General features: G+C 51.8%; 2 protein-coding genes across 10 annotated transcripts in view; both read right to left on the reverse strand.

Annotated features, from left to right (window-relative positions):
* Positions 1 to 3,050: 3,050 nt before the first annotated feature.
* Positions 3,051 to 5,530, reverse strand: GP1BB (glycoprotein Ib platelet subunit beta). Its single transcript, XM_074606598.1, has 2 exons — positions 5,393 to 5,530; positions 3,051 to 4,691 (listed from the first exon to the last, which is right to left on the reverse strand). Exon 2 carries the CDS (start codon positions 4,519 to 4,521, stop codon positions 3,925 to 3,927), a length of 597 nt encoding a protein of 198 aa, XP_074462699.1. The 5' UTR covers positions 4,522 to 4,691; positions 5,393 to 5,530; the 3' UTR covers positions 3,051 to 3,924.
* Positions 5,531 to 10,420: 4,890 nt separating this feature from the next.
* Positions 10,421 to 13,752, reverse strand: part of SEPTIN5 (septin 5) — a 51,236-nt gene continuing 47,904 nt past the window's right edge. For 6 of the 9 annotated variants that reach the window (XM_074606591.1, XM_074606594.1, XM_074606585.1 and 3 more), the window contains exons 9-11: positions 13,162 to 13,297; positions 11,150 to 11,252; positions 10,458 to 10,771 (exon numbers count right to left, since the gene is read on the reverse strand). In XM_074606591.1, the coding sequence (XP_074462692.1) occupies positions 10,715 to 10,771; positions 11,150 to 11,252; positions 13,162 to 13,297 (296 nt within the window). In that variant the 3' untranslated portion in view covers positions 10,458 to 10,714. The other 3 variants (XM_074606590.1, XM_074606593.1, XM_074606589.1) reach the window with 1 other exon arrangement.

Below are 13,752 nucleotides of genomic sequence, written 5' to 3' on the forward strand. Positions count from 1 at the left end.
GTACCCTAGGACAGACAAGATGTCCCATGATGTAGAATCAACACTGTTTTTCTTGGAACTCTCTCTGGGATGCCCTGCATGCTTCAATCCTGAAGGGAAATGAGTGGTCTGAAGAAGACCAGGTAGCCTCATATTAATGGCCATGAAAAATGTCTTTTTCAATTTGTAAGCAATGCAACAAATCCCAGATCAGACTGCGACCAAGGCATCCGTTGAATGTTCTCAGTTGGGCACATGCACAGCATACAGCTATGATTACGCGAGACCCGGATATGCCATACTTCTGCAGGACTTTCCTCCATACAGTCTCCAAGCACTGCTTAATCTCCAACTGTTGCACAGAATTGGCCTGTCTCAGTGACCAAGTGGGTGCAGTGCAGTTAACGATAACAAGTTGTTCTTTATACGTACAAATGTGATATTTTCATCCCACATATGAAGGTGCAGAAACTATGAAAGTCTATTTAAAGTGACAGGGATAAGTTCCCAGGTGTCACATGAACCCAGACGATGTGTGAACAAGCACCTGCAGCAATCTTGAAGCAAAGCAAAACCACTATCACCGTAAGGTACAGGGACTGAAAAACTGGTTCTCTATGGGATTTTGGGATAAAATTCTCTAGGCTCCAAAATCAGCTTGCTTTGCTTTCAAGACTTCTTTTACTCTGCCAAGCATGCAAGAGTCACCATGCAGATATCTGAAAAACAGGGCATTTGAAAGAAGGAAGAGCCAGTGTGCCTTCCCCAATGTCATCTACCATTTAGTCCTTCGTTTAGGAAGTGCTGACCTGCTTGATAGACACCTCAGGTTCGGAACTCTGCATAACGGAGGCTGCAAACACACTTTGGTTTGGTTTCCCATGTTTTTTCAGCCCAGTATCTCTCACACAAAAGAGCTCCTTGGAAGCACCCTGAACCTTTGGCAATACAGCAGCCTGTCCAGCAAGCCTGGCAGCCCAATCCTGCATGCCCAGATGTTGGATTGGCCTTGATACTAGGAAGTGATTTGCAAAGCAGCTTAATAGCGTGCATTTATCTTTCCCATATTTCACCACTGCTTCCCCTTTGAAGCCACTGTGCAGCCTCGGACAGTGCCTCCTTTCAGAAGGAAAGCAGTTCTCCCCTCAGCAGCAGATCCTCCGCAGGCCAGCAGAGCAGGAAAGCATCTGTGACGTGCAGCGCTCTGAGCCAGGAGAAGCCAAGACATGCGGGCTCTAGATTTATGGATTAGACATGCTGCCATGGCATACAAATCACTCTGCGCTCAGTGCAATTCATTATCACACTGCTATGGCTGGTCACATTCTTCACAGGTGCAAATGATGCCAAAAAGGCTTTTTACCTTTCATGTGCCAAGACTTAATGATGCAGAGTCAGGACTGCTCCTGCCTCCCTGGGGAAGTGAAACCAAAGTCAGCAGTTGTTCTGTCTACACAGAGTCCTGACGGTTTTCCAGCACCCCACGGCAGTGCTGACAGCAGGCAGCTACGCAGTCACAGGGCTGGGATCCTGCCTGCTCCCAGTCCAGCCTCTCCCAGCAGCTGAGCCCATGTCCACAGCACTGCCAGTACCTGCCTGTGTGCACTAGCAACATCTTCTAACCCAGATAAATTCAGCTAAAAATCTGCAGGTAAAAAAAGGGATTCATTTGGCCACACTAGCATACTGCAATAGTATTGGGAAAGCAGAGGGCCTTTTACATTCCTTGTATGTATCAGTAAAGGAAATGGACCTCAACAACAGGCATAAACTAGCTAAAATAACAGTATAATTGACTTAAAGAAACAAGAAGAAAGAGGTGAAGGGAAGACAAGGCATGGTGCTACCTCCTTACACATCTGCATCTTGATTCTGGGACAAGGACACTGGGGAAAAACAAGCCAGAAAACAGCCTTTCTATTCCTAAAAATATTTGAAAGTGTCAGGAGGCCTCACGGAGCATCAACTTGGGTATCTCCACGCAGTAGGCTCCAGGCCGTAGCTGTGTCCCCCTTGGACGCTACAGTCACCAGTGATATTGCAGGGGATATCCCAGCCTCTGGCGAGAGGTGCATTGGCTACAAAATCCAGCAAGGTCCAATCCCCAGAAGAAAAAAACAAACCTGAAGCGGAATTCCAACTCCTTGGGTGCTACACTGCAACGTCCAGTCAGGCAAACACCAGAGAGGGCTGGTTTCGGAGGGACATGGGGCAGAGAGAGGAAAGGGAGGGAAGAGGCCCTGCGAGGCAGAGCCACCACTTACCTCACATCAGGCTGGCCCAGGCACACGCAGCATGGTGGGTGTCCTCCTCAGCCTTTGACGCCATCTGCCACACTGCACGTCGGACCTCCCTCGGCACAGCAAGGGGGATTCATATTGCACACGGGATCCCACTCTCCCACCATGGCCTCCACCCACGCACCAAGGGCTTGTTCCACTACAACAATTCACGCTTTGCGGGCTAGCACGGACCCCTGAGGTGAGGTGAGCCGAGCCGAGGTGAGGCAACCTGAGGCAGAGAAGCCTCAGAACCCTCCCATTCTCCTCAGGCAGCGCCCATGAGCGCCCAGGCCAACTCCTTCTTCCTTCTCCTCCTCCTCACAGGCTTCCCTCACCAGCCTCGTGCCCGAGGGTGCGGGCAGCTGAGGGCCATCAGCGCCAATGGGGCCGATAGGGGGCGCTCGGCGGCCGTTAGCGCCGGCGCGAGGCAGCGCCCCCTGCCGCCCGCCCCGTGGCCCCGCCGGCGGCGCGCGCGCTCGTCCCGCGCTGAGGGAGCTCCCGGGCGAGAGCGGGACCCCGCGGCGCGGCCGGGGGCGGAGGGCGCAGCGCGCACGGAAACGCCCGCCGTCCCCAGCCCCATCGCCACCGTCGCCATCGCCGTCCCCACAAATAAGCAGCAGCGGGGTGACCGGGGAAAGGCCCCGCGCCGAGAGGGCCGCTCGGGAAGCCGGCAGCCGCCCGGCGGGGCGCTGTTGGTGAGGCCCGCACGGCCGCCCGTGCTCGCTCTGCTCCCACAGAGCGGGAGAGCGCAAGGCACCTCGGGCAGAACGGGAAAATAAACCATTTACATCATCACGCAGCATTACTTTATTTCAGTTCTGCTTCCTTCCAAAAATACCGAAGGGCCATCGTAACCAGCAGTGGGGTTTGCAGCTGGAGCCTCTCAGACCGGATCCCTTGTGCCAGGTGCCAAACACACACGGCCGGGAAGGGCCTCTGCTCCCAACGGCTCTTGGCTTTGGTGAATTCCTCATAAACAGGGCCCCAGCCTGACTCAGCGCACGTTGAAGTCAGTATTAAAACTATAAGTAGCTTAAAAGAATGAAGATAGGGTAAATAGGTAGGCTTCTGAGCATTCCCTCCCTCCCCCAGAAGAACACTGGAAAAGATGCATCAGGCAAGAAGCAGCATCCTTTCCCTTTTACTGATGGGAAACTGAGGCAGGAGGAGACTGTGTCACTTGTCCAAAGTTACTAAGGCGATCTGCGGCAGCACCAATGAAACTGTATTTCTCCATTCTCCTAGTCCAGTCCCTTAACTGCTCACTGTCCGCCTCTGTCCTCCCCTGACCCAATGCATCCAGAAGCACTGTGGAAAGTACAGCTCAAATACTCTAGCTTAGGCAGGACCGCAGGCCCTACGAGCTTATGAGCAGTTTGAGTCAGTTCTGGTTGCTGTAGTTGACGATTTCCTTAGTCTACCAAAGCAGAACCACTCCGAGCTCAGCAAAGCAATCAAGATCATGCTAAAGAGTTTAAAGCGTTAAAAAACACAAGATCAGGTCTTTGGAAATACAGCAAGTGTCTGATCAGGTCAAGTCCTGCTTTGGACTGCAGTCAGGATCAGATGCTGCAATGAATTGTCCCCTCTGGATATCACAAGCCACGTGCCCTTGGCACAACATTGCCCGAGGGGAGGAGGGTCCTCAGTCTTGTGATGTTAATCACTGTTGAGAAGATACCCAGGTGTCCACATTCTGGTGCAGTTCTCGGGTGGCGCTCCAGGCTTCAGCAGTCATTCTCCGAAATTTCTGCAGGTAGACAATGATGAAGATAACCAAGATACCCTGGAGGAAAAGGAGGATGAAGAGACAGATCTGTGAGAGGAGAGCCAGGCTGCAGTACCAGTACTGGCACGTGGAGATGACCTCGTCTTCTGTCAGATAGGCAATGATGCGGTCCTGCAGGTGGGCTGGGGAGGCACATCTCACATCCCTGTACATGGTCCGGTTCTGCTGCCACTGGAGCCAGGAGCGCAAGTAGAGGATGTCACAGTTGCATTCCCAAGGGTTGCCCTGCAGGTAGACTACCTGGAGGCTCTTTAGGTTGTCAAAGAGCCCATTGGGAATAGAGGTGAGCCTGTTGTAACCAAGGTGGATAATTTCAGCCGAAGGGCGGAAAGTAACTGGTAGTTTTGCTACAGTTAGGCCTTTTGATGTGCAGTCAATAATGTTGGTGGCACACTTGCATGGCACAGGGCATATGGGCATCACGAGTGGGAGGAAGCCCAGGAGGGACAAGAAGAGAATTCCACTGTTCATCTTCACCTGCAAACACTCCTTTGATGAGACTGGATGAGGTGGAGACCAGGCAAGTAGGCACCACACACACTAGGACTGATGCCACAGTCCAGGTCTTTGGTTGGTTTGTTCTGAGGATGAGTTTCTAAAGTTGGGTGAATTTGGTGTCCTTTACAGGAGATGCGAGAGGTCTGAAAAGAACAGAGTTAAAAGAAGTGTGCAAATTCTTGGTCTCATTAGAGGAGAGGAAATGTTCCTGGTCTTCCGACCCTGGATTTGAGGAAGGATGTGAACAGATGGCTACTGGGAGGCTTAGCTGCAGCCATCAAATTCATTTTCACTAGTCCTCAGAAACGTACAAGAGCTGCTTGTATTTTCACCATTACTGGAGGCTGTTACTAGGGTAGCTAAGAAAATCTATGTGAAGGAATCAAAAATCAGAATATGAAACTGCTTGTGCCTCAGCATATAGCTCTGAATTATATCTGTAAGCAAAGCTTCGTTCATGCAAACTGCAAAAGGAGATTCAGAAGTAAATTTACTGCTACCACAAATAAAAAAGCCTTTCCAGTTTTGAGAAGCGGTGATAAACAGTCCTTGGCCAGCAGAGAGGGTGCTGACCACCGAGGGTGGAGGTCAGTGGGGTTTTCCATGTTAGACATTGCTCCAGCAGGTGAATTATCTGCTTCTGGAGCTGTGACCATGCTGGGAGACATGTGTCAATGAGCTGTCTTTGTATTGCAGTCTCATGCCACTGCTGAACACATCAGCTGCTAGAACTTCTTTAGGAGAACAACCCACATACCTGCAACAAGGCAGTGCTTTTCTGTGCAATCTGTCAACCAAATAAAAAGAAATTAAAAAATAACAGAAGGTAGCTTTGTTGACTTACCTGAGTAGTTCAATCCTTGTTTTCTGGATGGCTTTACAACACAAGAGGAAGGTCTTACGGCTGTCCAGCCAGCGCTAGAGTGTTTGCAGCTGCATAGCCGAGCTCCCGGATAATCCCCTTGCAGCTGGCTGGCACGATAAGGGTCAGGCTCATCCCAGGGACACCTCCCACACGAGGCCTTCCTGCAAGTTTGCTGCATGTCACCGGAAGCTGAGGCTTCATTGAGCAAGTCTTCCAAGAAGTGGGAGCTGACGCTGCTCACAAGAACATGTTTGCAGGGAGAGACGCCAGCAGTACTGATAACTGTGATTCTGGGCCCACACACTCAGTCCAACAGGATCACAAACTCTCAATTGCAAAGTAGTAACTCAAAATGCATTTCAACCTGGAAGGTGACATTACTGGTCTGTACCGCACTACCTGAGCACCGTGGCCTTTGGTTTCCCATCTCATCAGGAAGACAATATTTGGCAGAGTGGTGAGACCTAGCACTTTGCAGTGAGCTGACCCTCAGGTTTCCCTTGAAGCAGTGACACAAATCTACTCCTAATTAGCAGTGGAAGATCTGCTGAAAGAAATGGACTTCCAGTGACCACACAGGTGTCAATAGTTGAGCCAAGGAGAAGGACCCTCCAGGCACTTGCATCCTCTCATGATTGTTACAGGGGTAAATTATAACTCTTGGTGTTTCGCCATCTACACCAAAATATGCTAGTGAGATTCACAGGAAGGATGACAGATTGGTAAAGACAGTGCTCCGAGGGTCTGCTCTCTGGATAGCCAAGTGAGTCGGCAGCTCTTGACGAGTGCGGCTTGCAGTTACTGAGAAAGACTGACCACATTCTTTATTCAGAAGTTGCACTACACAAATATTTGAACAGATATCCAAGGGTCAGAACTACATTTAGGCAGAATCTTGTCTCCGCAAGGCCATCGCACCTTCACAGACGATTTTCTCCCACCAGCCTGACTCTAGGCTTCGGCTATGCTCCTTAGGATAAGGCCACCAGAATTACATTGGGAAACTGTTGCCCCATTGGGCCCAACTCTCCACTACCTTGTATTGTGCACATCATACAGAGCAGAAATGATGAACGCCCCAAATGTGCTGATATTAACAGAATTTAGGGTGTAAACAGCAGCAGAATTTGACCCTAACCAAGGCAAAATCTCTGATGCTCTAAACAAAGCAAGTAAGCTTGACATTTCTAGTAAGTTGGAGCAGCTCATTCCAGTTGTTTCACTGTGGCAGGCTGGCAGAGCGGGAAAGAGATCTTTGGCTAACAAACAAACGCAGTTTTTCCCGCGGGGCCTGCTTCCCACTCGGGAGCAGCTTGACTACCGCAGGGTGAGTTTGCTCAGCAAACCCCCCTCGTCTCATGCATTTGGTGCTACGTTATTCACAGGCAGGAGTTCAGGTGTGCGTGGAGCTGACCGAGAGCAGAGCACCCTGTCCCTGTGTGCAGCACGGACTCAGCAACGCTCCTTCGGCTACTTACAAAATGGATTTCCTGGGACTGGATCCTGCCCAGCTGCCCATTGCTGTTTAGACACCGCTCCCAGGGGAAGCTTAAAGATAGAAGAACTCAAGGTCATCTTGTCTAGCTTCTGACACAAACAGGCCAGAAATCCCATGCAGGAAGCCCTGCCTGGAGCCTGCTCTGACAGAACTAGATAAAAGGAGAAACAGCGTCAGTTTTGCTCCCTCCTGCCCATAGTGTATCACCAGTGCTGCTCAAGGGGACTGAAAATTAAACAGAAAGAGGTTGTTCTTTTGAATGTATTTATTTCACTGATCAATTCAGGTAGTAAACATTATTAATAATAATAACAACAATAATCATTTAATAAAATGGATATGTTTTAAAAGGTTTCATTTTTCTTTGTTCACAATGACAAAATGTTCAAACAGAAATTTACAAAAAAATATATATTATAATAACCCAACAGATGGACAGGAAACAAAGAGCCTAGGAACGGAGCAGGGGGTGAGGAAGTCGCGTGGCAGTGGCAAGCCAGCATTAAAGCGCAGCGGGGTTTGTGAGGAGGAGCAGGGAACGCCATCGCAGAGCACAAAGAGTGGGACCCCTCCTTCTCTGGGGGGAGGCATGCGGGGAGGCGGCAAGGGCTGCACAGGCAGGACCAGCACGGCAGCGGCACACGAGGAGTTCATGCCACGCTCCCTCCCCAGTCGGGCACCGGGTCTGAGATCTCATAGTCCGAGCTGTTATACCGACAGCCGCAGCTGCAGCCCGGGACAGCTCTGCGGAGCGCGACACCACCCCTGCAGCGACTCACGCCGCAGGGCAAAGCTTGGCAGAGGCAGGGGAATGTGCCTGGCGTGCAGGGGTCGCATATGAGGCTGTGCAGGGTTGCGTGAGGGGAGGTGTTAAATTGCTTTCCTATCACACTTCTCGCTGCCAGAGCCAAATGGCCAAGCTACATTTGTTCAGGAGTCTCTTCTCTGCTTACTGTGCAGCTCAATGCAGCAGTTCAAAACACTCCTCCTTTAATAAACAGATGCCACCTTCCAGGACAGAGTCTGAATCCCTGGTGCCCCCAAAGTCACTCTCTAATCCCCTTCCAGGCAGCCCCCAAACTCTGGTGCTCTGGGGAGGGACCCTCTCACACGGGAGGTGATTTCAGCAGCACCACTGCCCCTCCGTAAAGCTCTCTCTGGTGCCTCGCGCCGGGGCATGTTTTTCTAAGTGCAACCTGAACCACCTTTGCCAGCTGGCAGCCGAAGGCTTCAGCTCTCTGTGAAGGACAGACTTGTGACTATCGACTTGATGGAGGAGCCACGTGCTCTGAGCTGGTGGAGCCTTCCTCACCCAGAGGGACAGGGGCAGGTTCGCCCTCAGCAATCCTGCCTGTCACCAGAGCACCCTGTGCTCCTGCCAGCACACAGCACTTCCCACACAGCCCGCGATAAAAGCTCTATGTCCATGCTAAGGGTAAAGGTCCTTTATCTTCTAGGAATGAAAGTGTTGGAAAGAGGAACATCTCTAGCTGGACAGGGCTCGTTTGCAACAGAACATCCTCCTCACAGACAAGACTTGTGTAAGAAAAGAGAGGGGGCAGGTACTGCAAGGTGTTTCCCGTCACGCTAGCACAGATCAAGCTGAGAACTCGGCAGGCCTCCTGCTTCGGGCAGCAGCAAACCAGCCCCAGAAAACCTGGAGGAACTCCCGTTTCAGGCTGCTCCACTGCTCGAGTAAGCACATTGCACAAAGAAAGGTTGTATTTCCTCCTTAAGCCCTTGGTCCTGCATGTTACTGAAGACAAGCTGAACCCTTCCCCTCTCCTAGTCTGGCACAGCCACTGGCACTTATGAGCCCAATGCAGGGGAGAATGAAAGAAAAAAAAAAGCAAAACCAAAACCTTGTTGGACACTGCTCTTGCCCAACTTGCACACTTCTGCCAAGGGGATTCCCCCCGGCTCTGTCCTTCCACACTGCCAGGGTCTGGTCTCTCCCCTGCCCCTGCAGCCCACGTCCTGGCTAAGCAGAGGCTCTGTACAGTGAATAACTGGAACCAGCCAACCTACTCACCACTTGGACAAGCCCTGATGAGGACTCTAAAGCCCCAAGGAGGGAATCAGACAAATGCAGTGCCTAATAACAGAATTTAGGGCCTGGCTATCCCTGACCAACACTGTGCTTCCTACTCAGGGAGACCTACTAGGGAGAGCCAGTGATGGAGGAGAAGATACAAAAGGGAAAGGGGACAGAGGAATCGTGCCAGGAGTCAGAGGAGCAAAAGGGCCCAGCCCATGGCAGCACTCCCTGGAGTCGGAGGGAAGAGCCAAGCGTCTCTCCCTCCAACAACCCCGACTCCCTGTGAGCACGGCAGTGCTGCTGGTGAGACCTGCCCTGTCAGGCACATCACGCTCCAGGGCTCTGCTCTGGCTGGACTGAGGTTAAAAATACTGCAGGAAGCAAGAACAGGACAGAAGCTGCTGCCCAAAGAGTGCTCTTATCTCTGCCCAGCAGATCCGCCAGCCTTCCCAGCACTGAGACAGGAAAAGGCTCGCACTGGGGAGGGAAGGGCTGAGTCCTAGGGGAAGGGCAGGGGAGCAAGGGCTGGGTCTGCTGGGCGGCACTCAGCTCCACACAGGGACACTCCTGCACCTGCCACGGTGACCCAAGACCTGCCTGGGGAGGAGGTTTGCAGGTCTCTGGTACAAGCCTACAAAAACTGTCCCCTTTCCCCAGGAGAAGCTCAGAGCCAGCAATGAGCTTGTGGGACCGCAAAGCCTGGGGGTAGGGCACAGCTCTCATTTGGGGGTGGATTTCAGCATTTCTACCCGCTCCAAAACAGTCCCAGCCAAGCACTCTGGCTGCCACAGGGCTCGTCAGAGCAGACACTGGAGACACACTGCAGCTGGAGGACCAGAGCTAAACCATGAGACACCAGTTGGCCCCAGGGTTCCTCTAGAAAACCTCCCACCTGCTGTGGGATGAGACCATGGCTGGGAAAGTGCTTGCTCCCATCATCTCCTTGCAAGCAACAGTCAACAACTCATCCTCTCTGCCAGAAAGACTTAACTAGGAGCAGTCAAAGCCATTTTCTTCTAACTGACCTCGAGAGACTCAGTCCCTTGCTGCTCAGCGCAAAGACCCTGGAGTTTCTTGGTAGGAAAACCAAAACCAACCAACTAAACAAAAAAACTCAGAAAAACCCGAGCAGGAAACCAGGCAACCGTCAGCACCCCGAGCATGTCAGCACACAGAGAAACCCCCAGCCCCAGCTCTCTGGGCCAGAGCTGGCCCCAAGGAAAGGAGCCCGAGCAGCACAGGTCAAACTCACAGGAGGGCACGGCTGCCTTTACAACGCTTGTGCTGGCCCCAGACAAGGGGAACGGGGAGGGGGCACAGCACCTCAGGTGGGAGTAAACATTTACGTGCATTGACACAGACAGTCTTCAAGTTTGTACACCAGAGAAACCAGGACTTTAAGTACCAGAGCATTCCCAAACAAGAGATTAGTACATGGGAAAGGGAGATCTTTTTCTTTTTTTTCTTTTTTAGGATGCCTTAGAGACTTCCCAGGCTATTTTCTTTAAAAAAAAAAAAAGAAAAAAGAAGAGAAAGAATAATTATTAAAAAAGAAATACACATCAGTAAACTGTTAAGTGAACAGCCTCCTCCACAATCCAGCTGACCACAAAGCCAGCATTGCTGCTAATAAATTAGAGGGTGCGGGGGCAGCTCTTGCCCACAAGTCTCTATACAATGGGAAACCTTTTCTAAACGTCCACAGCTTGTGCCAGGCCTCAGATGGTCACTGGGGGATTCCCTCTGCCCTCCGAGTACCTGCCTCTCACTGATCCTGCATCTGCTGCTGCATCTTCTGCAGCATCTCCTGCATCCGCCGTAACTGCATGAGACAGAGAAGAGACAGTCAAAACAGGACCTGTTGTGGCCAGGAGCTGGCGATCTGCATGGGGGGCAGACAAAGGGACCCTCAGAGAGCATGAACTCTGAGCACAGGGGCAGCTGTGTCTGGGGTGGAATCATAGCACCATAGGATTGGAAAGGACCTCTGGAGATCATCGAGTCTAACCCCCATGGAATGGAACCACGTTTCCCTGACAGAGGAAGCCACAGCTTTCACACCCTGTCCTCCACACCAGGAGCCCATGACGGAGAGAGGCAGGAGTGAAAGCCACAGGACAGCCTCTATGGGGCAATCCTGGAGAAATTCCTCAGATTCCAGCTCCAACACCAAGAAGGCCCAGGCAGAAATGGGTCTCACCTCCTCATCCTTCATTTTGATCAGCTTCTCTGTCTCAGTGTCCGGTGTTGGAAGAGGCAGGATAGGAATCGGGCTTTCTATCCTGTTGTCCTGAGTCAGCTTGCTAGAGGGACGGAGAGAGGGAAGAAACGCAGTCAGTCATGGTTCAGGCTGGCTTCGGTGTCACCATGCGGTGGCTGTCACTCACGATGGCAGATCTCCCAGCCACGCGGCAGCATGCACCCAGCCAGGTGCAGGGGCTGTGGGGCAACCTAGCCCAGAGGTGTGGGATGCACTTGGATGCAGAATGAGACCAAGGCCAATAAAAGTTTTCAAACCAGACGCTTGTGGGTAGCTAACAGAGAGAACCTGACCCAGGCTTACCCTGACAGCAAACACAGAAAGAGCTGATGTTTCTGACCACCTTCTGTAACTGCGTTGGTGACCTTAGCAGGGACACTTACAGACCATTTCTCTGGTCTCCTTTGGCTCATCTGTGCACGTGCCTACACATACACACAGCATCAACACAAACCATGAGCATCCCTAAGGCACCACACGTTCACCATGGTCCTTTTTTGTCCAGGAAGACAAAACCAGAGGAGCAGTTTAATTGCTGGGAGCCTGATAATAAAGCCCTCACACTCGGGAGGTGGGAGACATGAGGGACAAGAGGCAGCGGCATTGCGATGAGGGCTGGGGGCACACACGAGGGCAGGCAGGGGACAGAGGAAGGGGGTGACTTTCTTCCAAAAGTCAGAGGAGCTCTCTGTAGGTGGGGAGGGGGTGGTAGTGCCCAAAGACACCTGGGATGAAACTGGGAATTCAAGATGTCACTTGCAGGCGTTCACCACTTGGAGTCACCGTTGGCTCATTATTGAGTCAATTCCAGCCCTGGAGCTTGGGATCTGCTCCCAAAACGTCTCTCTAGAGAAGGACCCTTATCCCACTGCTAAAAATGGCCACGCTGTAGTTTTATGAGACTTGTTCACTGGCAAGGCACTAGCCGTGGCATGAGAAACAGTACCAAACTTACGTTTTTCTTAAGCTGAGCAATTGCTTTTTCATTGTGCTCTTCTTTTAATACATACACAGCCTGCCTAAATAGCAGCTGTGACACTTCTCACAGATCTCCAGCATTTAACACAGTTATTTTTGGACTCTGTATTCTCAGCGTTCAAAAAGACAGGCTCATCTGCGATGCAGAAGTACTGAGATACACTGCGTGTGAACAGAATGCGCCAACCTGCACGTTTGCACGCACGCAGGACTGTTCCCTGGCGAAGTGCAGCCGTTTCTGCCCTGCAACGCGGCAGCATGGAGCGACCCGGCCAGTCCAGGCAGGAAGAGAAGGGGGTGGTTTACAACGGATGAGCCAAGACCTACTTAAACCTAAAATTTGTCACCAGTATTTCAGTCATGGAAGGAAGAAGGTAAAAAAGAGATTTCAAATGAGAAGCTCGTGAGTGTTCTCCCTTCTATTTTCTAGCATTGTGACTAAAACCACGGAGAATCAAACGCAACGGGAAAACAATGCAGAGAAATCTTTGGAGATGCGTTAAGAGCCTTGGTCATTGCCTGGGCTCTGTTGTCTGAGAAACAGCAGCATCCCAAGGGTCATGCTGTCATTTGGACAGAGCTGCAGACTGCAGAACGCCTCGCTCTTTGGCAACGCACACAGCGATCACCCACCAGAGGGACGGTTTATCCCCTGTTGCATCAGGCTGGATGTATTCCAGCCAGTGCTAGGAGCGGCTCTTCAAAACACTCTCCAGGCTTATTTCCCAAGATCTGCATGGGGAATCCTCAGACAGAAACACGGATTCTCACAAGCATCCCCACCATGGGTTCAGGCTGTAGCAGACACACTTGGATTTGCTATTGTACTTCCCAGTGCCATTCCCAAAGCTGCAGCCCAGCATGTCCCCAGCAGACCCACAGCCTCCTGACTGACGAGCCGTTCTGAAAGCAACCCCCGCCGCGCAGAGAGTGAGACACCCCTGCCACCTCCGGCTGAAGCAGTGGGCACCCACCTGGTCATTTGCTGGATGCACTGAGCTCGGTAGTTCTCATAGTGGACATCGCAAGTGACGTCCTTCAGGTCGTGCATGTGTGTCCGGATCAGCATGTTCCGTAGCTTCACAAAGTCGCAGTGTGCCTGGTTTTCCACTGTGGAAGCGACAACAGGAGAGTGCTTGGATGTCACACCAGCGCTCTCCAGGGAGCCCCTTCTCACCTCCCAGCTCCAGGTTGGACTAGAACTTCCCCCAGGCCTCCTTCCTCATCCTCCCCTCACTCTCCCCTGGTCCTAGCGCAGACCTCGATGATGCTGTGCGATTCTTGACCTGAGGCCAGGCTGATGAGGTCACTGGCTTCCCAGGACTTTTTCTGAGTAAGAGGATTAATTAAGCACCTACAGCAGAGCCCTGAAAGAGGATGTTGCTCCCAGGTACACGGGATGCTCGTTGTTACAACCACAGTGAGCGGAGCCAGTGCTGGAGGCAAACTGCGCATCTCCTCAGAATTTAGGACTATCGAAAGGCCCCCATAGGCGAAATCAGCCCCAGAGGGGCAAAGCCATAAGCAAGCAATGGTCTGGAGAGCTGGAAGAGCTGCTGTTACCA

The sequence above is a fragment of the Larus michahellis genome, chromosome 13, assembly GCF_964199755.1.
Source record: "Larus michahellis chromosome 13, bLarMic1.1, whole genome shotgun sequence".
NCBI lineage: Eukaryota > Metazoa > Chordata > Aves > Charadriiformes > Laridae > Larus > Larus michahellis.